General features: G+C 58.0%; 1 protein-coding gene across 7 annotated transcripts in view; it reads left to right on the plus strand.

The window, feature by feature from the left end:
- ADARB1 (adenosine deaminase RNA specific B1) overlaps window positions 1-21,505 on the plus strand; it is a 96,351-nt gene that overhangs the window by 24,011 nt on the left and 50,835 nt on the right. For 6 of the 7 annotated variants that reach the window (XM_039840064.1, XM_039840067.1, XM_039840062.1 and 3 more), the window contains one exon: window positions 16,621-16,745. The exons of the other annotated variant lie outside the window; for it this stretch is intronic. In XM_039840064.1, coding sequence (XP_039695998.1) covers window positions 16,621-16,745 — 125 coding nt within the window. The remainder of the gene's footprint in view (window positions 1-16,620; window positions 16,746-21,505) is intronic. 7 annotated transcript variants of the gene reach the window in all.

A 21,505-nucleotide genomic window follows, 5' to 3' on the forward strand; every position in this document is an offset into this window, starting at 1 on the left:
CGCCCACCGCCCGCCGCTCCAGTCTGGCGCCCTCACCAGCCTGGCACCGGCCAAGGGGGCTTGGGGCTCACGCCGGACGCGGGACCCTCCCACCGCTCTGGAAACCCTAGCTTCAGTGGTTCTGGGGACCCGCACCTCCTAAACTTTTTGCTGTAGAAACCTGGGAAGTCCACCTTCAGTGTGTCCGGAAAGTAACCTTTTCTGCTACTTCTCCAAGGAGTTGCTTCTGTGTGACATCTGCTTCCTGTGCTGGAGCCTAAGGGTCACTTATCTCCTGGGAAAATCTGGAACCTTTTGCTTTCGGAAGTTATGGCGACCTTCGCCCTCTTCAGGGCTGTAACATTTTTCTCCCGGAGCAGAACTGTGAAAATTCCGAGCCCTGTACTTCATGCACAAACGCTTGAATTTCTGGGATGCCCCTGTGTGAGGGGAACGGGAGGGGATGGCCCGGGAGGGGACGGCGTGAGCTGTGGCAGGAGGGGACAGGAGCTGTCCCGGGCGGGCCCACGCGCGCTCCGTCAGGCCAGGTGGGTCTTCCCCAGCACCCCGAGTGAGCACTCGCTCAAGCTTGTTTTCATTCTAACTCGGAAGTATTGGCGACATCGTCCTCACCTGGACCTGGCTCCTACTTACGGTCCCCATGAGGGTTGAAAACGCTCTTACATCGTACCCTCGGGAATACTGCAAGTAGATTAGAATAAGTTCAGGCTTCCTCCCACAAGCCAGGCACTCAGGCAGTCCGCCCCGCATGGCTACTGGTCAGTGTCCAGTGGGGGGGATCCATTTCTGCAGAAGAAATGTGGGGTGCGGTCATCAGAAGGAGCAGGATGGATTCGAGGTAGGCAGAGCTGTCATCCACAGAGTGTTTCAGACGTGACCACATGCCCCGTGAATGCCCTGTGAATGAGCAGTGAGCGAGTGTGTAAAGCTGCAGGGCAAAGGCGCCTGTCCAGGGTGTCCAGGAAGAGCCCTCGGTGGCCTGGGCCGGGCGTGCCAGCGGGCAGCACGTGCCTGCACCAAAGGCGGCACCCACACTGCGGGCTGTGTCGGGGGCCCAGGGCCAGTGAAAGCGCCCAGCGGCCGGAGCTGGGGCAAGGCCAGTGTGAGAATGAAGTGTGCCCCCACGTCTAAACGTCCACGGTGACGCCGACCCGAGTGAGTGGCTGGCGGCGGGGGAGCAGTCAGTCCTCTGCGCAGACAGCGCGGTGGCTTCCAGGCCGCCCGTCCTCAGGCGGGGAGCACGCCACACTCCTTAGGTGCGGGCTGTGCCCGGCGACCTCGCACAGGACAGTGTGGGCTGAAGGGTAATGCGGGCTGGAGGAGCCTGACGGACACGCCTCCGTCAGGGGCCGTGGTCAGCGCCAACGGTGACGGGTCATGTCAACCCCAGGGGCCTGCACAGGGTGTGACAAGCAGGGCGCTGGCCCTCTGTGGTCTCCCCCGACAGCCCCTTCCCCATCCACTGTCCAGTCAGGAGAGGTCTCCGAGCTAATCCCAGCTGAGGGGCTTCCTACAAAACACCTGAGCAGCCCTCCTCAAGACCATCATCGAGAAAAGCTTGAGAAACTGTCACGGCCCAGAGGAGACCCAAGGAGTGACGTGTGTGGTGTCCTGGACAGAAAAAGGACATTAAGTCAGATCCGAGGCAATTTGAGCTTAGTGCTTATGTGTTAATAGCAGCCCATTAATTGTGACAAATGCACCTGCTAACACAGGACTTTGGTAACAGGGACACCACGTGTGGGTGTGGCAAATCTCTGTGCTGTCATGTCAGTTTCTATTTAAAATGGTTCTCAAAAATAAAGTCTATTTTAAACAATAGTGTTTTGAAAAAGCTAATAATTCCTTAGAAGGTCCTTTTGTGTCCTCATCCTTTGCCCTACGTACCATCCCAACTTCCTCTTGATTATCCCCTTGGTTGTCTTTGTAGATTCATCACCTTTGTTTGTCACCCTAAAGAGTACGTGCCTCCATCCAGGGCACCTGCTCACCAGGAGCCCCAGGTGGGGCCAGGTTCCGGGGAGGGGGGGCGGCGGGGCGCAAAGGCTGTGGAGCGTGGCCTCCAAGGAGGAGTCTCGGGCTTGGCGAGCAGCTGCTGCCTCACCATGGGCAGGTAGCCCTAGCGGAGGCGAGGCCGTCCGTTTGGCCGAGTCAGACAGTGCTTCAGGGGACTCCACATGGGGCTCAAAGCAGACGGTGTCAGAAGTGCTGAGTAGGAGTTTTGGGGGGCAGCCTGGGGGCAGCCCGAGAGCCTAGTCCCCTGGGCTCACGCCCGTGGGTTTTGGGGTGACCGCTGTCCAGGAGGAGTCTCAGTTACATGGCATTAATGCAAGTTGGCACTTTCCCTGCGGGAAACACTCCCAGATGAAGGGCACACACCGACTGTGACCTCGGAAATCGGGGAGAAACAGCGGGCAGGGTGTGACAGTCCAGCAAGGTGGGTGAGCTTTTTGGGCCTCCCTGAGTGATTGATTCTGCGGTTAAGTCTTGAGTTGCGTCGCTGGTCCCTGCCGTTTAATATTTGACCGTGTCATTGGTGATCTTTGAGAGGAGTGTTTGGTTTCACTCTGGCCTCATCAGGGTGACAGAAGGGACGACGGCCTGCTCCTGCATTTCCTGCAGAGGCTCCTGACTGGCCGGCCACTGCCCACAGCCCCGGCAGGCCCCAGACCACGAAGGACCGCACATATCTGAGCGGGAGCCCCAGGAGCCGGTCCTCGTAGACAGGGACGCGTGCGGGGCACTGCAGGCAGACAGTCCCGTGCTGCTGTCTCTGCTCCTGTCCACCTGGGTGCATCTCAGGTGTCGCCTCCCTCCTGAACGCGTGCGGGGTGTGGGAGGCTATGGGACCCAGACGCGGGACTCGGACTCGCTGCCCTCGCAGGTGTGGGGGAGCCCCGCCGTCCAGGCCGGGGCTGAGCTGCTGTCCGTGGTGGGCCCGCGTCCAGGAATGTGGGCCGACGGTCTGTTTGCTGGCGATGCCGCTGTCTGTGTTCTGCGTGACCTAGAGACGAGGTCCCCATCGACGTGGGTGCTGCGACGCCCAAATTGCGTCTCCGAGACACGGGTCCGCGCAGGGAAGCCCCGCAGAGCGCTGGGGAAGCCACAGGCCGTGGGTGCTTTCACTGTCCCTTGTCTCGGATTACCCTAAGCATGAGTGGCTTGAGAACTAATTAGAACAACAAATTAAAAATAAATTTTCCCAGCAATGTGAAAAAGGTTTAGCCTGCTTAGTGCCAGCTGTGGTAGGTTAGGGCCCTTCCAGTGGAAGGTACACCAAGCCAGATGCTAGCCAGGTGAAAGGGGTCACACGTGCATGGACACCAGTGACACAGACACGGCCGAAGGTGCAACAGGAAGCCAAATATACGACCGTTGGGATACTGAGTAACGAAATACAATTCAGAAACATGTTTTCTATTTGTTTCTAATTCTAATAAAAAGTAACATTTAGATACCTAAAAATCTCTTTTCGTGGCCCACAAATGTCAGTCATTCAGTTTGTCCTAGAAGGAAGTTTTGTTTTTCTCTGTGAGAAAAATCTTATTGAAGGTTTAAGCAAGAGCCAGAAGGGCAAAGATGGCTTTGCTGAAAACAAATGTGGCGGAATAAATTTGTGGGTGCTCTTCGTCCATTCCCCCCACCCACCCGCAGCAGAAGTGCGTGCTGGACTCAGGGACTTCGGGAGAGGGGGCAGGCTTTGCACAAAACCCTAACGTGCGATTGAGCTGAACATCATCCGGGGACCCTAACGTTCCCACCAGGCAGGTCCAGGAAAGGACAAAAGACAGAGGCGTAGCATTTACTCGAAGAGGTCAGAGGACATGTTTGCAGTGTCCCAGAAATGGCAGAACTGCAGTCGCGTCTGGGAGCATGGCCCGCCGTGGGGGATGTTCCACATGGCACTGCCCCGGGCAGCAAGGCGAGCAGCCCCGGTGGGGGAGAGCCTGTAGGGCAGCAGACACAGCGCGTGGGCGTCACGCGACCCTCGCACCCACGATACCCAGGAGGCATTACAGAGGGTCAGTCCCCTTACGGCAGCAGCGATCGAGGTGAGGCTCTAGGCACACACATGGTACGAACGTAGCCAAGGAAATTCTAAAAAGCTCTCCAGGAATACACAGAAGTGGCCTTGGCAGGTGGAAGGACATACCTCATTTTGGGGTAGGATGTCGCAGTGTCATTTAGATGCTATTCTAAGTTAACTTACAAATTTAATATGAGTCCAGTAAAATGTGACCACAAGAGTCATGTTTTCCTCTTGGGCTGGACACGTTGATTATAAAATTGACATGGAAAGACAAGCATGCGTGAATACCTCGGGCGGTGTGCAGAGGGAGGGCCGAGAGGCGGAGACCAGCCAGGCAGACGTGAGGACGGCGGCAAAGCCACTGCATGTGGCATGGCGTGGTGACGACCCACAGACAGCCTGTGGGACCGGGCGTTCAGAACGAGCCCGGTCACATGGGATTCCGGCACACGCCCCAGGTGGTCTCCCAAATCACCAGGTCAAGATGGGCTTTTAATAAGGGATCTGGGGACATCTGGACACTTTGTAGAAAAGCAGCGTGAAATTTCTGCCACACACAAACAAGAACACGCTCCACAGGGCCAGAGAGCGAAACGCAGAAGGTGAGGCCGTTCGGGGGTCAGACAGACAGTGGCTGCAGCGGGGACGTGACCCCCGTGCTGGGGAAGGCTTCTAAACACACAGCTCGGCATTCGGGTTCGACAGAAGAAAAGGTGGTCGGATTAAAAAACAGGGCGAGAATGAAAAAGTTCTGCTTGACCAAGAACAAAGCAACAAAAACACTGTAAGATCTGAAGGCAGGAAGATCAGCTCCGAGCAACATATAAATATTTAAAAAATTGCAGGGGAAAGACCAAGACCTTGTAGGAAAACAGGCGAAAATAATGAATGCACGTGTACGTGTGTGCGTGCAAACATGCGGACACGCACACATGCACACCGCCCCGCACACACCTGGCAGGCCCACACCCGAGCACTCTGTGAGCCGGGCTCTGGCCTGCGGGTGGTGGGTGGGGGCTGCTGCAGAGAGCAGGTTCCTGGCGGGTCCCCTTCTGGCTCATAGGCAGTGCCCTTTGGAAGAGATTTTATAATGAAGTGGACAGCCCCGCCCAGACTGGTTAGGGCCTGGGTCCCCAGCCCAGGCGTTGGGGACTGGGGTGCACCTGTGTGCACAGCAGTGCGGCCCCCTGGGCCTGCGGGCCCCTCCCTGCAGACTGCGCCTTGTCCCACCAGGAGTGCTGGCTTGGGGTTCTCTGCTGCCTGTGCTGCAGGGTGGCTCAGTGCTTACACACTGACCCGGATGAGCGGAGCTGTGGCAGGAAGGGTGCTCGGGTGTGTGCCCCCCGAGCGTGGTGCCAGCCGTTCCCGGCTGGGCCAGCTGGGTGGGCACCCTCCATGGGAGATGGGCCTCGCTTGAAAGGAAGTGGCTGATGGGTGGGGGGCACGCGGGCTGAGAGGAGGCAGCAGAGCCCCCGCAGTGGACCTCTCTCCGCCCCCGGACCTCCCCCACAGCCTGGCCCCCCAGCGCCACCTCGCTTTTGGGTGAAGGAGTTCAGCCTTCACAGGTGGCCCGGGTGGTGCAGTGGTCCCAGCGGCCGGTGGGCGTGCCAGGCTCCCGCCGCACTGGGCGCCATGGTCTCGCTGCCCGTTACCGTCCTGTGGGTGCTGCTGGTGGTCTCTGCAGGTCCAGCTTTCACCCCCTGGGCCCTTCCGTTATGTGCTTAGTGCCTGCTTTGACCTCCCCTTGAAGCCCTTTCGACAGTGCCCGGCGAACACCTGGGTGAGCAGGGCAGGGAGTGGGCGTGGGGCGTGCTCTGTGCACAGCTCAGCTCGTCCCTGCATCTCGCCTCCGAAAGAACAGCACAGTGAGTTAAACAAACTGCCTCATCGTCTCTGAACTGCATCTTGGCGTCTTCACTGGAATGGGCTGTTCTATTTAGTTCTTTAAGAGGCATAAATACTTCATGACCTTAATATACATGTGGAAAGTTCCCTGGAGACGCATTGTGGCTCTTGGCGGCCTCTCTCGCTCACAGCTCTGGGCCCCGCAGGCTCCTCTCCTGCTCCCAGCCATGGGGCGGGCCCGGTCATCCCCCACAGAGCTGCCCCGTGACAGCTGACTCTGTTCTAAATGCAGCCTGCCAGGCGGAAGGGGTGCGGGGCTGGCGGATCGCCCGCCTTCCTCCCGGTGACCCGCCTGGTGTGGCGTGGCAGAGGGGAGGAGCCGGCAGCCTCTGCAGACCCTCTGCTTTGGGCGCGGGCTGTGTTAAAGGAGGTGACCCTGTGTTTGCTGCTTGGATAGGGACACGTTTGTGAGGCAGAGGGCCTGCGAGTAGCAGCTGCTGCCCAGGGCGGGCAGACCGGGCGTCCTGGTGGACAGGTCATGGCCCCAGTTCTGATCCCAGACCCAGAGCGGCCCCAGGAGGGTGAAGGGTGACACGCGAGTTATAAGGGAACGTATGTCCCCTGCACCACAGCCCCTTGGGGGCCCTTGGTGCACGTGTGTCCCCTGAGCCACTGCCAACCGGCCTGCGGGCCGCAGGGAGATGGCTGGCGAGGGAGGCAGGACGTCTAAGTGGTCATGCCTCGTCCTCCGGCCGGTTCCGTTGCCGGGGATGGCGTGGCGGTGCAGCTCGCGGTGTGTGGGCCAGGGTCGCCCTCCCCCCACTCCCAGCGCCTCCCGCCTGCTTTTGGGCAGGCCCCGAGGGCAGAGAGGCCAGGTGGCACTTTCTCTGAAGCCCGTCCCTCCATTGGCCAGTGGGTTCGTCTGCAGAGCGAGCGCTGCCACATCATGGTGTCCGCCTGAGGTGCCTTTAACGTCACCCGCCTGAAAGTGGGCTTGCTTCCGTGACCCTGTCCCGGCCCAGCGAGCCCTTGCGTGCGTGGCCTGGGTCAGGCAGCTCGCCTGCCGCCCTGCGCACTCCCTGCCGGCCTGAGCTCTCGCGGGCGGTCTGCAGCCGCCGTGGGCCACATTCGCAGACCCTGTACCGGGGACTGCCGCGCACTTGGGGGGCTCCTGGGTTGTGCCAGCCGAGGCCACCGGGCCATCGCACTTGGCGCTGCGGGACGCGTTCCCTCAGCGGGCTAGCCGGAGTGACCTGCTGGTGCCTTCGTACCAGGCGGCGGCCGGGCCCCGGGCCGCTTGGGGCTTTCTCGGTTCCTCGCCGAGGAGGCAGGCAGGCGCCGAGGCGGCACACGGGCACACCGGCCCAGCACGGGAGGGAGCTCGCGTGTCAGGTGGGTCGGGAGGACACGGGCTCCGCGCTTGTGTCGCTGCACCCGTGACGAGCATCGGGATCGCTGGGACCTCCTCCCACGGGGACCGAGACCCACCTGGGACGCGTCCTGCGTGGCGTTCGTTTTCCCAGAGGCACCAGGGTGCGGCCGTCTGTCCCCGCAGGGCGGACGTGGCCTGTGCGGTGGCCTCCGAGGGGCTGGACCGCGGGCTCTGGCGGCAGGGCTGTGTGGTGGAGCCTTTGTGGCGGAGGTGGGGCGTGAGATGCACGGCATCCCATCGTGACAGGCCAGCCATCGTCACTCCACGTCTGCTGGTGAGGAGCGCACCTGGGCTCTGGCTGGCTCAGTACTGGGTGGCAGGGGTGTGGTCAGTGCTGGGGGGAAGGGGTGGCACTCTGCCGGGTTTCATTCTGTCCCTGTGAGGCCCCCTGTGGGTGGCAGGAAGGCAGGCCCAAGGTGCAGAGGGAGTGGCCAAAGTGACAGGAACCTGGCCTGCAGGTCACGTGGTTCCAGCAGAGGCACCGCCCACCCCACCCCCACCCCCCGTGCTGGCTTGGTGAGGGTCCTCGGGTTGTTCACAGCAGCAGCCGCAAAGCAGGGTGGTCTTTGGGGGTGCGCCTCTCCCAGCTCTGAAGCCGCTGTCCACTCACGCACCGGCTTTGTAAGGGCCCTGGAAGAGGTAAGTGACCAGTCACCTGTGGACAAACAGCGTGTTAAACTTAGTCGCATTCCTTCATCCTGGAAATGCAAGTCCACACACGTCCAGACATTTGAGCTCATCTGGTGGTGGCCAGGAGACAGTGAGTGGCCGTCAGGGGCCTAGTGCCACCTATCAAAGCTCCAGGGGCCCTGGTGTGCCGTGAAGCCTTTCGTAGCCAGGGTGGTCGCCGGCTTTGCGGTGGGCCTGGGTCACGCAGCCTGGCCGCGTGCGGTTTCCAGGGGGCTGCTGGTGTTCCCTCAGACTCTGGCCACTGTCAGGCCCGACTTCCCAGCACCCTCAGCATGATTGCTGCCCTTCCTGGGTCTTGGGCTTCGAACTGGGCATGTTTACTCTTTAACAGTTGAGGCATCTTTTTTCATTTATGTTAGTTAAACCCAAGGATTCTTGCAGAAGTCGTGTGCTTTTTCCGCTTTCATCTGGAAGGCACTGGCTCTGAAACGCCGGCGTGTGGCACGCAGTGGGTGGGGGGCCCAGGAGCCGCGGCCTTGCTCAGGGTGTGAGTGGCTCAGCAGACGTGGGGCAAGGATATCCGCCTAGTTAAATTTAGGGTCCCCGACTTCTCCTTGAGGGGCCTTTGTTTTTTTTTCTGCAAAGCCAAGAGCTGGAGTGGTTCGTGCTTTGTCACCACTCTGCGTCAGGAACTGTGCCTCTGCACTGGCGGAGACAGGCCCTTTGTGTGAGGTGGGTGCTGGGGGTAAGGTAGCACTCCGAGGGGTGCTGGGTAAGGTGTCCTCTTCCACATCTGTCCGTGTCCCCAAGTCACAGCTCCCCCACGTCCAGCTGCGTGCTGGCACTGCCTCTCCCCTGTACAAGACCAGGCTGGGATCGGGCCTCGACGCAGGGGTCGGGGCCCTGGCAGCCCCTGTGCTCGTCCTCCCTGCCCTTTGGCTGGACCGAGCCTTTCAAGAACGGTTCTTAGATTTCCGAGTTTCTTTTAAGAGATTAAACATTTTATTCAAAAACAAAGTATGCTCATGGTGGACTATGTGTGCTTTGCAGAGAAGCAGAACGAGGAAGGAAGAGAGGGAAAGGGGACTCGAACCCCACCGCCCAAGCAGCAGCTGTAGGTGACGCTCTGTCCGCGTCCTGCACGGCTGCTCTCTGTGCCCAGAGCCCCCCACCCCCACCCCACAGCTGGCGGACGCCGTTCCCTGCGTGTCCGCAGGCCTTCAGCCTCTGCACCCAGAGGTGGTACAGATTTACACGGATTGACAGGCACATGGAGAAAGGGCTTATATGTCAGCGTTCACAGTTCAATGACGTTTTAGCGAAGGTCCTGCAGCTCCCACGACCCCAGGAGCAGCAGCCAGCATTGCTGGGGTCCTTGGACCTATCTCTCGGGGAAAGGCAGAGGGCATGCTCTGTGGAGTGCCGCTCGGGCCGCTCCGGCCACTCCTCTCCCAGGGACGGCCGCTTCCCCTGTGCCCTCAGGCTCGTCCTGTGACGTCTGTGCTCACTCGAGGCCAGCTTGTGGGCACGTGAGAGTTGGTGTGTGTGTGCGTGGGACGGGCGCGTGCTGCGTGCCGGGGTTTCTGTGACATGTCTGGGCTCCTTCACACGCTCGGGTTCCCCGCACGTACCTGGGACTCACGGGCACACGCAGGTCTAGCCCGTCATCAGCCTGCGGCGTGCCCTTTTCATTACCGGGGACTTGTAAGGGCACGTGGTACCTCCCTCATAGGAGCGATGCATTTATTTTTTTTCTTTCACTGTAAAATTTAGTTTTTAAAACAAGTTCCGGTTTTATCTAGCTCAGGTGGTGTGCGTCACCCCCGGCTTGCCACGAGCACCCCTCGGTCTGCCCGGTGGATGCGCTGCAGGCCCCCCAGTCCCCGCGGGTGACGGCGCCCCTTTCATGTTACTAGAGTGACAGCCGGGAGTGCGCCGGAACACGGTGTGCAACACGCTCTGGCCCAGCAGTGAGTGGAAATGAAGGCAAAGACTCCGTCTCTCTCTGCGCGGAGGCGAAGGGTTTCAGTCTGTCACCCTGCCCCGGTTTGCCGTCCTTGGAGCTGTCACCCTGACTTTACGTCACACTGCTGTGTGTGGTCCGCGTGAGGGCTAAGTGCCGCCTGTCGGCTCTGGTCTCTGTGAGCCACGTTTGGGGATTTATGTGGACACGGTTTCAGCGTTGCAGTCTGCTTCTCTTCCCGCTTTGGGCTTTCTATGTTCCCCCTACGTGGTTCGTCTGGGAATGCCGACGCGAGCAGAGCAGTATCTGGCGTCGTGACGGCGCGCATGCGTTCCACCGCGCGGCGTCGTGACGGCGCGCATGCGTTCCACCGCGCGGCGTCGTGACGGCGCGCATGCGTTCCACCGCAGAGCGAGCGCGTGGCCGGAGGAGGCGGAACACGCAGCTCCGACCCGAGACCCCCGCCTGGGCGCACGTCCCGGGATCCCCGCGCTTGGCGCTCCGGCTGCCTTGGCGACCCCTGACCCGCCATGTCCCCGTCTCCATTTCCTTTCCATTCTGCCGGGCGTCTGCTCAGCCACTTCTCCGCCGAACGCCTGGCTGACTTTGGACTTGCTTTCTCGGCGCACTGGCTGATAATTCGGTTAGGTCTAGACTCCTGGGATCGCGAATTCCCCGTGGAACTCAGAAGGCCGTCCCTGTTGTTTTCCGGGGTCCAGCGGCGCCGTGAGAAGCGAGCGCCAGCATGCGCCCTACTGTCCGCTTCTCCGCGCCCCCAGCTCCCGATTTGATTTAGAATTGCCTTCGCTCTGACCTGCTGCTCTTCCAGCCCTGGCGGCCGTGCTCGCCTCGCGCCTTGGAACACCTCCGGCTGTCCTCGGAGAAGCGGTCTCAGGTTTGGGCTGTGGAGCGGAGTGCTGCTCTCTTAATTCTTGGGGACACCCCCCCCCGCCCCCACCCATCCCGCACTGCTGTTTCTTCTTTAAGTCAACCTGATTTCATCTGCTTTATGCCTTAACCACAACATGTGCGCCCTTGTCTGCACTGGGACCCTCTGTACTTTTTCAACACCGTTATGATTTGTTTTCTGGCAGAAAGTACCTTTTCTGCCACTTTGACAGGGTCTTGGGAAGAAAGAAAAGAAGTGTACTTTATCGCCATTGTGAATTAAAAGTGTTTTTAGGTCGCTCTTGGTGGCAAAACCTGTACCTTGAATGTCTGTAACCACAGCGGTTCTTTCTTTCCAGTGGAAGAATTGCTTGACATTATCAAAGAATTGGGAAGAAAGTCAATGGGCCAGGTCCATGGGTCAGCAGCGTGTGTAGAATCCTTCATGAGACATGTTGTGCTTTTATACCATTTTATATTCTGTAGCAGCTCTCCGTAAAGTTAAAAAGAGCTGGGTAATTTTATTATACTTATCTTGATAGTGTATCACAAGTTAGTTAAATTTCACATACCCTGAGTCAGCACATCACCAATAAATTAAATGTAACTACCTCATCGAAGTTCGGGGGCGGGGAGGGAAGCTCCATTCATTTATTTTGCAATAAGGTTGGAGATGACTTACGATACTGTTTTGTTATTGAAAAATTACGTTTCCCAAAAGACTGATGAAATTTTCATCGCTATATATGCAAACAACCCACATTAAACTAATGTGAAATGACGAGACAAACTAACATCATAACTATAAAAACAAGAATGGTAGCAGTTGATAAACTAGCCCGCACTGGTAACAAACTGTCCTTTGGGAGGCTGCGGGCACCCCTGGGGCATGTGCCCCCCCACCACGGGCGGGTGTCCTGCTAGCCTAGGGAGCCACGTATTTGCGAGTGAATTAGACCTCTGCCAGTGCTAGTAACAGCCCAGCTTAGGTTATGAATTCCAAATCTTAGCACCCCATAATAATCCACTCTGTAGCTTACCATCGACTAGCTGCAGTTGTATTGAACAGAGAAAAGCCGTAAGATTTTCATGGTTAAGTCCCAAGGAGAGGCCTGGGCTTTGGATCAGTTCCCAGCCCCTGGGGGAGTGGTGCAGGCTGAAGGTGTACCTTGCACTATGAGGGTGCCCTGGGCACACAGCGCCCATTCTGTACGCAGCTGTGCTGTCTCGTGGGCTGATGCCCTCGGCGAGTGCCTGGCCCGGGTGCGTGTGTGAGGCTGCTGTGTCCCTTCATGGCACCCTCCCAGGCGGGCTTCCCAGTGTGGGGACACTCACTCACAGCGGGGCCGGGCCCCCTTTCTGCCTTCTCCTTGGCTCTACTTTGTGATGCACGTACTGGCACCTTCCACAGCTGTCCCCACGGGAGGAAGGCGTAGGGGCCTTTATGTGCTTGCTGTTTCCATGAGTGGCAGACACATTTGTTTTCGTTTTATCCGCTTCTTTGTTTTTTCCTGTTTTCAGTTATTTCTCTAAGGCTAAGTGTGTTTTTTAGGCAGAGTGTCAGGTTCATCGTACTAATGAAAATTCAGGAAAATACTGGCTTGAATTATCGAGGCATCTGAGTTAAAGCACTCTTGAATACATATGTCATTGCTGCTTCTGCACGCCGACTTCTTCCCAGTACCCAGCCAGCTGTGCGTCCTTGGTGCATACGTATTTAACTCAGTTGTGATGTGCTCTATTGTATAAACCACTGGATTTAGATTTTGTGTCTCTGTTTACAAGACAAGTAGGCCTCTAACTTTTGATTCCTGTAAGACCCTGGATAGCTTCACTCCCAAGGGTATGCCCCCTTTCGTGAGGAGCGTCGGGAAGCGCCCCTCCTGCCTTCTCCGCAGCATGTGAGGTCTGTGTTCCTACGCAGACCATCTGTGTCTCCACGTGCCACGTGCTTTGATCTTCGTTTTGGTTCCGACTCTCTGCAGGTCCCTTTCCTCCTGACACGTACCCTTCAGGGTTTCTAGGGAGGGTGTGCTACTGGCGAGCCGTCCCAGCCGTTACCTGTCTGAAACATCTTCCTGTTCTCGCTGCGAAGAGGCCCTGTGGGTCTAGGACTTGGGGTCGGCAGCTCTTTCTCCCCACGCACTCGCTCTCACGCTTCCCAGCTGACTCTTTGGGCCTTTGGTTCTCCAGGGCAGGCTCTGTCATTGTCCACAGTGCAGTAGCAGCCACCACAGCCAGGTGCTTTGGGGGCCTTTACAGGCAGGACAGGTGAATTTGCCCATCTTCCAAACGTCCTGCATTTTCCTGCATGCCGGTTATCGAATTCAATCCGCCCCTTCGACGGAGCTGGGACCCTCAGAGTCAGTGGGTTCATCATGTTCCTCCACCTGGACTGCCTGTCACCGAGCCCTGCCCATGACACCTGAGAGGTCTCTGACGCCCATCTCTGCCATCTCTCTGCCCCCTACTGTCCTCCCAGCTTCTGGTCTCACCCCTCCAGCCATTGCCCACAGAGCCCTCAGGGCCATGCTTCCGGAAACTGGGTGGTTCTTTCTTTTTTCTTTTTTTTTTAAATTTCAATTAGTTTTATGTATACTATACATTGGTCAGACATATATCTAGTTCGTACGACGATCCCTCCCTCCTCTGGCTCTCCACCTACCCAACGTAATAATGCTGACTGCATTCCCTATGCCATGCTCCCCGTCCCCATAACCACCCGTCAGCTACTAATTTGTATGTCTTTAACCCTTCACCCCATTCTCCCAGCCCCCCAAACCCCACCCCTGTTCACCAAATTGTCCATTATGTTTGTGAGTCTGTTTTTGATTAGTTTTTTCTTTTTATTCCTTAGATTCTGCATATAAGAGAAATCATATAGTGTTTATCTTTGTCTGACTTGAATAACTTCTAGGTCCATTAAAGCAATATCATTTTCCATCCTCTTCATATGTGGGAGTCTTATTTTCTTATTCTTTCAGCCACTTTCTTTTGGTTGGAGCACTTAATTCTTTTCCATTTGAGGTACTTATTAATAGGAATGTAGTTGTGACAGTTCTTTATTCCTGTTTTTGATACCTGTTTTTGATTCCTGTTTTTTTCTTCTTAAAGAAGTCTCTCCAACATTTCCTATAATACTACCTTGGTAGTGATAAATTCCTTTAGCTTATTTTTGTCTGAGAAGCTCTTTATCTGTCCTTCATCTCTAAATGATAGCTTTGCTGGATAAGTTATTCTTCGTTGTAGATCCTGAGTCTCTGTCCTGTCGAATGTTTTTTGCCAGGCCCTTCCCGTCCTGCATAGTTTCTTTTGAGAAATCAGCTCCAGTCTTATAGATGTTCCCTTATAAGTAAGTAAGTATTTGTTTTTTGCTGCTTTTAATATTCTTTCTTTGTATTTAATATTTGGCTTTTTAATCATGATGTGTCTTGGTGTGGGCCTCTTCGGATCCCTGATTTTTGGAATTTTCTGAGCTTCCTGAGGTTTTATGTCCATTTCCTTCACTAGGTTAGGGACGTTTTCCATCATTATTGCTTCAAACAGCTGTTCAACATCTTGATTTTCTTCAGTTACGCCAATCAGATGGATCTTTGGACCCTTAATAGCGTCCCATATTCTTCTTAAGTTATTTTTATAGTCTTGGCATCTTATCTCTTGCCGTTCTGATTGCGTGTCCTTTAGATAAAGCATTTGATCTTTTTCTTTATTCACTTTGTTTATTCCATTTAATACATTTCTCATCTCAGATAACGTGTTTTCCATTTCAGACTGGTTCCCCTTTATAATTTCCATTTCCATTTTTATGTTTTTTCTCTTTGTTGGAGTTCTCTGCAGTTCTCAAAAGTTTGTCGAGCATCTTTATGACCAGTGTTTTGAACTCTGCGTCTGTTAGATTACTTGAGTCCATCGCATCTGGCTCTCTGTTCTCTTCTCTCATGCAATTTCTGCTTCTTTGTCTTCCCACTTTGGCTGCCTTTCCATGTCTGTTTCTGTGAGGGGCCTCCTACCCTTCCTGAGCCCTGGGCTCTGTGACTCTGGCCCCACTCACACCCCTCCATCCTTCCGTGGGGAGCGCCCGTTCTCAGCACTGAAAGCAGGAGACGCTGTCAGGAGTCAAGGAGCGGGCTCCTGGTCCTCGCCTCCTCAGCAACTTGCTTACCTGTCGACCACTAGTCTTGAGCACATCGAGCCTTTGTGTCTTGAAATAACTGGCATCTCTAAACGTCAGAGAGCCTGCTCCGTGGAACACCTTTGTTTAATGGTACACTCACACGATGGTCTTGTGCACCTGCAAGGTCCAACTGGAGAGTACTTACCTGCGAGCAGAGTGCGGCCCTGATGTTCGCTCCAGTTAAATTATAGTGGTAAATGTGACTTTGGAAGGAAACGCAGTTGCTTCATTTAATACGTATGGCGGTTACTGGCCCGCAGTCTGTCTGGTGGCGAGTGACACACTCGTTGAACACAGGCCAGCCTGGGCTCGCTGCTGGTCCGCAGGGCATGTGTCCTGCACGGCCCCGTGTGGCTGCGGCATCGGACTCCCCCCCACCCCCCGCCATGTTGATAGACCTTCGGATGTGAACCCCTGGTAGGAGCCCTTCCAGCCTGACTCAGTTGGGGTCCCACTGTTTTCCGGGGGACGTCCCAAGCCCAGGGGAACTGAGCAGGACAAGGCTCAGGCAAAGCGGTGGGCTGGGCTGCAGCTGGGCCTGCACACACGTGTGGGGAGCGGGAGGCCACGGAGCCACCCGCCGTTGGGCTCTCTGCTCGCCCATCCTACCTCCGGCCCCCCTGCCAGGTTTTGGGTTGCCACATCCTCTGCCTGTTTCATGGGGTGGTCTGGGCGAGGTGAGGGGGGCAGGATCATAGCTCGGCGGTCCCCCGACTGGCCTGCTCGCCCCACGGCACAGCTCCTGCGTGCTTCCCCCCTCGGTCACTCTCCGAGTCTCGTGCAAGATAGAGACGACCTCCACTGCCTGTCGCGCCCTCTCTCGGGCTCGCCTGCAGCACAGCGTCTTAGAACTCCACTCTTAGGTCGCCAGTTGTCACGTGGTGAATCGTCTAGCAGCTCCTTGGTTCCATCACAGCTGAGACGGTCCTGGCAGAGCCCCGAAACACCATGCAGGTGACCCCAAGGGGTCACAGCTGGGAGATGGGTCAGGAGCCAGTTCTCACCACGGAGGACCTGCTGTGAGGCCCCCTGGGGCTCAGACACACCTTGTCTGCACTGTGGCCTCCGTCTTCAGTACCCGCTCTGGGACCCGCCCTTTCCTCCCCTCGACCTTAGCTCGAGGCTCTACCGAAGACTTCCCATTTGGATGTCAGTTTTTTGCGAAAAGGAAACATTAACATGACATATTTGGGTTTTGAAAGTGTATTGGCGACTTGCTAGGGGAAGCTGCCCCTGGGAAGTGACATGCGATGTCTCACTGCCTTCGGCCGCCAGCGCGGTCGGCCTGTGACCGCTCAGCCTGGGCGGACTGGGAGGCGCTGGGCGCGTGTGCGTCTGTCGGCCTCGCGCCCACGCGTACATCGGGCAGGTGCGTGCGCAGGAGTGCCCGGGCGCACCCGGCCCGCGCGTCGGAGCAGAGGAGGGTGCTGGGTGTTCCGTGGGCGTCTTTCCTGCCGTGGCAGGTGGGATGAGGCGTGATGAATTGTGGGGTTCAGCTTTAAAAAGTCATAGGAACACATTAAAAGTAATTTAAACTTGTGTTGAGGGACAGGATGTTTAAGGGGGTACTTCCTGTCAGCGTTCATGTCTGAGCGGCTGAAAAGCGCCTAATATCGGGGGGCAGGAATGCAAAGTAATTGGGTCTTTTTGTGCCGCAGAGTGCAGCCCCCCGGCTTGGGCGCCCAGAGCCCGAGGAGCGGCCGAAGCGCGTGCACGCAGCGCCCTCTCCACCGTGCGCGCGCACAGGCCCGGGATCCGCCGGACGCGAGCTCGGAGCCGCAGGGTGAGTGCGAACCCGCCAACCTGCCCGCGTTTGGCTTGACAGCGAGGGGTCGCGCCTTTTGAAGTGGTCAAATGAATACCTGTTTGGCACTTTCTTTTGGTGACTGGCACACGACTCAGTCCCTTTAGAGGGGTGGAGACGAACAGCGTGCTGTGGGGGGCGCGCGCTGCCGCGTGGCTGCCTCGAGAAGGTTGCGCTTCAGACCTTCAGGGGCATTTCGCATGAGGGGGTGGGCAGGGGCTGCTGGACACTGGAAAGGCCCCCGTGTGTCCCCGCAGCCACTCCTTCCTTGCCGCCCATGTGACGGGTGCCTGGCTGTCCCCAGGGCCGCGGGCGTGGCCGAGGGAGGGGCGGTGCCCACGTGGGCGGGGCGTCTCCGGGGAGCCAGATGCGCTGAGTCCGACCCCCCCCAGGCCCCCCCGGGTTGGAGCTCGTGCCTGGAGAGGCTCCGAATGTCGGGGGATCGGTGAACCCGCGTCCGGGGCCTGGGGCGGACTTTGGCTGGATCCTCAGCTGACGCCTTTCCGCTGGCTCCCGGGCCGTACCTCGGGAAGGGCGACGTCCGGTTACGTTTTCCGTGGCTCGTGCCAGCGGGTGGAGTTTTCTCTTCAGCCACAGATCCCCTTTGAGCTCAGCTGGTGACGTGAAATCAGCCTTTCTGGGCCCGGAGCTGGCGCGGGGCCTAGGGACACGCCCGGTGGCGCCCCGCGAGGTGTGGCGGTGACCACCGCGTGTGGCCCCCCACAGAAGCAAGCAGGGGCCTGCATTCCGCTGCTCGTGGCAGGCCAGGCCCGTTTGCACGCTCACGCTCATGCCGCCATCTGACGCCTCCCAACAACCCGGTGACGCGCTTGTGCCCGGGCAGGTTCCGGCACCGCATGCTGCGAGCCTGCTGCGCAGCCCGCTGGCGTCGGGAGCCGTGCAGGGCTGCGGATGGGCCCGCGGGGGACCGGGGGGACCGTGGGAACCGGGGCAGTGGTGAGTGTGCCGCGACACCTGAGCGTGGGTGCGGTCTGGGCGTGGCTGCAGTGCCCCACACCCCACAGAGTCCCTCCGAGCAGGGACGTCCCCCTTGTCCCAGCAGTGCCCTCTACCCGCAGAGTGCCGGGAGTCTCCGCACTGTGAAGTCCAGATCGCTTCCGCACATGGCCACCATGAGGCACCACTGCCACGGTCCACGGCCACTGGACTGGGCTGACCAGGCACCGGGGTCTGTCAAAGCCCTGGCTGAGGGGAGGAGGTGGTGGCAGGATGGCGCTGTGGAGGGGCTGTCCGGGGCAGCCCGGAACCAGAGGGACTGTGGAGGCAGTTCCCACAGACGCCCTACCAGGTGTCACCCACTGTCACGCCAGCTCCTGGTTGAAGCAGCACCGGGCCCCGGAGCAGGAGTTGCACCGGCACAGTGCGGGGCACACTGGCTGTGGGAGAGCCCTCCAGCTCTGTGACACCAGCCAGTGCGCAAGCATGGTGTGGGTCAGAGTGCCACCGAGTTCTGAACTCTGGGTATGTTGTGACAAAAACTCAGCGTTGTTTTCTTTCAAGTGATCTGTTGGCCAAAATAACCTACCGAGCCGGTGTCTCTATGCCAGCTGGCCTAGCTCCTTGGCATCAGTTCCACAGGTGACGCCAGCACGCAGCATGTCTCGCAAGTTCCCAGGTCTGGAGCAACCCTAGGGCAGGAAGGCTCTGTCTGTGGCTTCCCTCATGGGACAAGCCTCCCCAGCAGCCCCTGTCACTCCACAGTTCAGATGGCTCCCAGTGGCTCTGCTGCTCTAGCCTAGCGAGCAGTGTGGCCCCTGGGGTGGCTTCGTTATGTCCGGCCACAAGCTGCCACGCTGGTGGCCCATTAGACTGTTCACGTCCTACCCTGTGAGGCACAGTGTGGACCAACCCAGCTCCCTGGGGGTGGCACCAGACAGAGCAACCCTTCCTCCTTCCAGAAGGCCCATAGGATGAGACCCCTTTTCAAAGAGGACACTCCGGGTATAAGTCAGTTTGCACAGCCATCTCACCCAGGTCCGTGCACGGGGAGGAGGCGCCTCTGTGATGCCTTGCCTGTCGGGGACAGTGGAGTGACCCAGCTCTCTGTCCACGCAAGAGAACATGGAGCACTGGGAAGGAGCGGGCAGTATGGCCCATGTTTGTCGTTTTCAGTGAGGCATCCCAGAAGCCTCCAGCGTATTTTCACTTATGTCTCGTTGGCCAGAACTGTGCGGGGGGTGGCCAGCTGTAGTCACAAAAGAGACTGAGAAAATGCATATCTAACTCTTGCAGCGTCCCTGGTGAAGGGGGCAGGGGCCAGGGGCTTGGGGAGGAGCGTGGGGTCAGCCAGGGGCGTGGGCAGCCTCGGGCCCCTGCTGGTTGTCTCAGCCCTCCGCGTGCTTGCCTGTTTCCTGTCCCCTGGACCTCAGACGTCTCCTGGCTCCACACCGCGTCAGGCGCGTGATGTGCTCAGCCTCCCGCCGTCACCTCCTCTCTGCACTGGTGGGGCCTCTGTCCGCTCCGTTTCCCTAGTTCTTTTTACCCTATCGAAGAAGAGATTATCGCTTCTCGGCCTTTTGGCTAAGATGAAGGTGAAGTACGAAACTTCATGTTGCTCTGTGCCCATGGTCCAGTCGGTGTCAGACCCACACGTGGCGTCTGTGGCAGCAGGGTGACGAATGGCCTTCCCCGAGGAGCGTGGAGCGGTGCACGCGGCCGTATCTCCCGCTCCGCAGGCCGCGCCAGGACTTCCTGCGGGCATCGCGGTCTCAGCGCACTCTGGTCGCCACATGCCACGCTGTGCGCTGGTCCCCTTTACCGCTGGATCGTGCCCTTCGGTTGGGTTCCACCTCTTTCCTGCGGAGCTGTGGGAACGGTGCGGGCTGAGTTCAGACCCTGGCCGTCCTGGGCCCGTGGCCCGCCTCCCTGCCCGTTTCCCCCGTGCGGCGGGGGTGGCACGGTGACAGGGCCGGTGACGTTAGTGCTTCGGCCTTGTCTGCTTGTTGTAGGAGGAACCACATGCTTCCTTTCCGTCACTGCCAGTCTGGGAAGACATCCGTTCATTCTTCTGATCTACATGTCCATTTTGCTTCAAATCGAGGCTATGATTGTCTTACACAGTTTTTTCTGCGGTTCTGGTTTCTGAAGCTGGGTTTATTGAGGTGTAGCTCACATACGGTAAAACGCACCCTTTTTAAAGGTGCAGTTTGATGTGTTTTGACGGACGTGTGTGATTGGCGCACCTCCATCATCCCGGAGAGGCCCTCTCGCCCAAGCAGGTGTCCTGATCTGTGGCCACAAGCCTGTCTGACGTTGGTGCCTGTGACATCGTTTGTGTGTGACAACACTGAGACCATGCGATGAGCTACAGGCCAGCGCCCACAGCTGGCCTGGCGAGGCCAGAGGGCCTCTTTCGGTCACTGAGCCGATGGCTCTGGACAGCAGGTGGCGCTGTCGGGTCGCTCTAGGACAAGGAGGGGCTAAGGAAAAGCCCTGGTTTTCATCGCTCAGCTTCCAGGCATCCCTGTCCTGATCCGCGTCCTGCAGAAACGTCTGGTTCGTTGTAACCGTTCTAGAGGACCCGGAGGCAGCGTAGAGAACACCTACGGCTGGTTTGTAAATTAGGTTTTATCAAATAACTTATAAACTTGATTATAATAAGTTGAGTTTGTGGAGGGGGCTTACTATGTTATGGGATTGAAGTGCAGTTTCACAATTCTGTTCCAATCTTTAAAAAATTATTGCTTTGATTATGTAGTTCGTTAATGTGGTTTTACAGTTCTACTGTCTTAGCTTACTATTTCAATTAGGAAATAATTAAGATAAAATGCAAAAAATAAAATAGCCTGTACTATCAAGCTATACGTGTGTGGTGACAAACTGCCAATTTTAATAAGACTGAATTAACCAAAATGTGTGTCTGAGTGTGTTTGGTCTTAGTTGCCAGCATAAACCAGAGGAGTAGCACAAATATTTAAGCTTGAGATCTGCCTTCCATAAACCCCGCCCCTGCATCTGTCACCTTGACTGGCCCTGCGGGAACCCACCACTGTGGGGAGTGCCCCTGCGCTCCCACTCGCTCTTCCCAGACTGTCACAGAGGCTCTGTGGGGTCAGGGTCCTGGCCAGGTCCACAGCGTGATCAGGGGCCAGAGTCTCCTCCCTGCTCTGCACACACAGCCTGGTCCGCAGTGCTGGCATTCGAGAGTGAAGGGTGACATCTGGCCACCGGTGGCTCTCTCTCTGTGGCCCAGCGCGTGTCGGGGACCGGCCCCAAAGCTGCTTCGTGGTTCTGGCCTGTCGGCACCCTGCTCTGCTGGCAGCCGCGGTGGTTATCCCCCTGCCTGCCCCACGGGCCCTGGGCAGTTTGGGGTACAGATGGGGGGAGCTCAGGGGAGCTGTGCACCAGGGTCTGGGGATGGGACGGACGCACCAGGACCGCACTTCGCGGCGGGGTGCTGACATGCTCCTCGGGGTCTCACGGTCTCAGAGCGCCGGAGTGGGCAGCTTAGGCGTCACTGCCCTCTTCCTGGTCCTTGGTGCTGCCCCGCGGCTGCCCCGCCCAGCTTCGCCGTCCTGGCCCTTGCCCCGCGCTGGTGTTGCCGCCCTTTGGCCCCTCGTCCGTGAGGCTGAGGAAACCGCGCCTCGTGCCCTTCGCGCCCTTTCTGCCCGCCGAGCGCCGAGTGTCGGTCGGGGGCACCTTGAGCCCTTCGTGTCTGGGCGGTGTCCCCTGTCCTGGCCGCGTCCGCATCCCTGCTGGCTCGCTCTGGCCTTCGGCCC

Source organism: Pteropus medius, unplaced genomic scaffold (genome assembly GCF_902729225.1).
Source record: "Pteropus medius unplaced genomic scaffold, Ma_sr-lr_union100, whole genome shotgun sequence".
NCBI classification, from domain to species: domain Eukaryota; kingdom Metazoa; phylum Chordata; class Mammalia; order Chiroptera; family Pteropodidae; genus Pteropus; species Pteropus medius.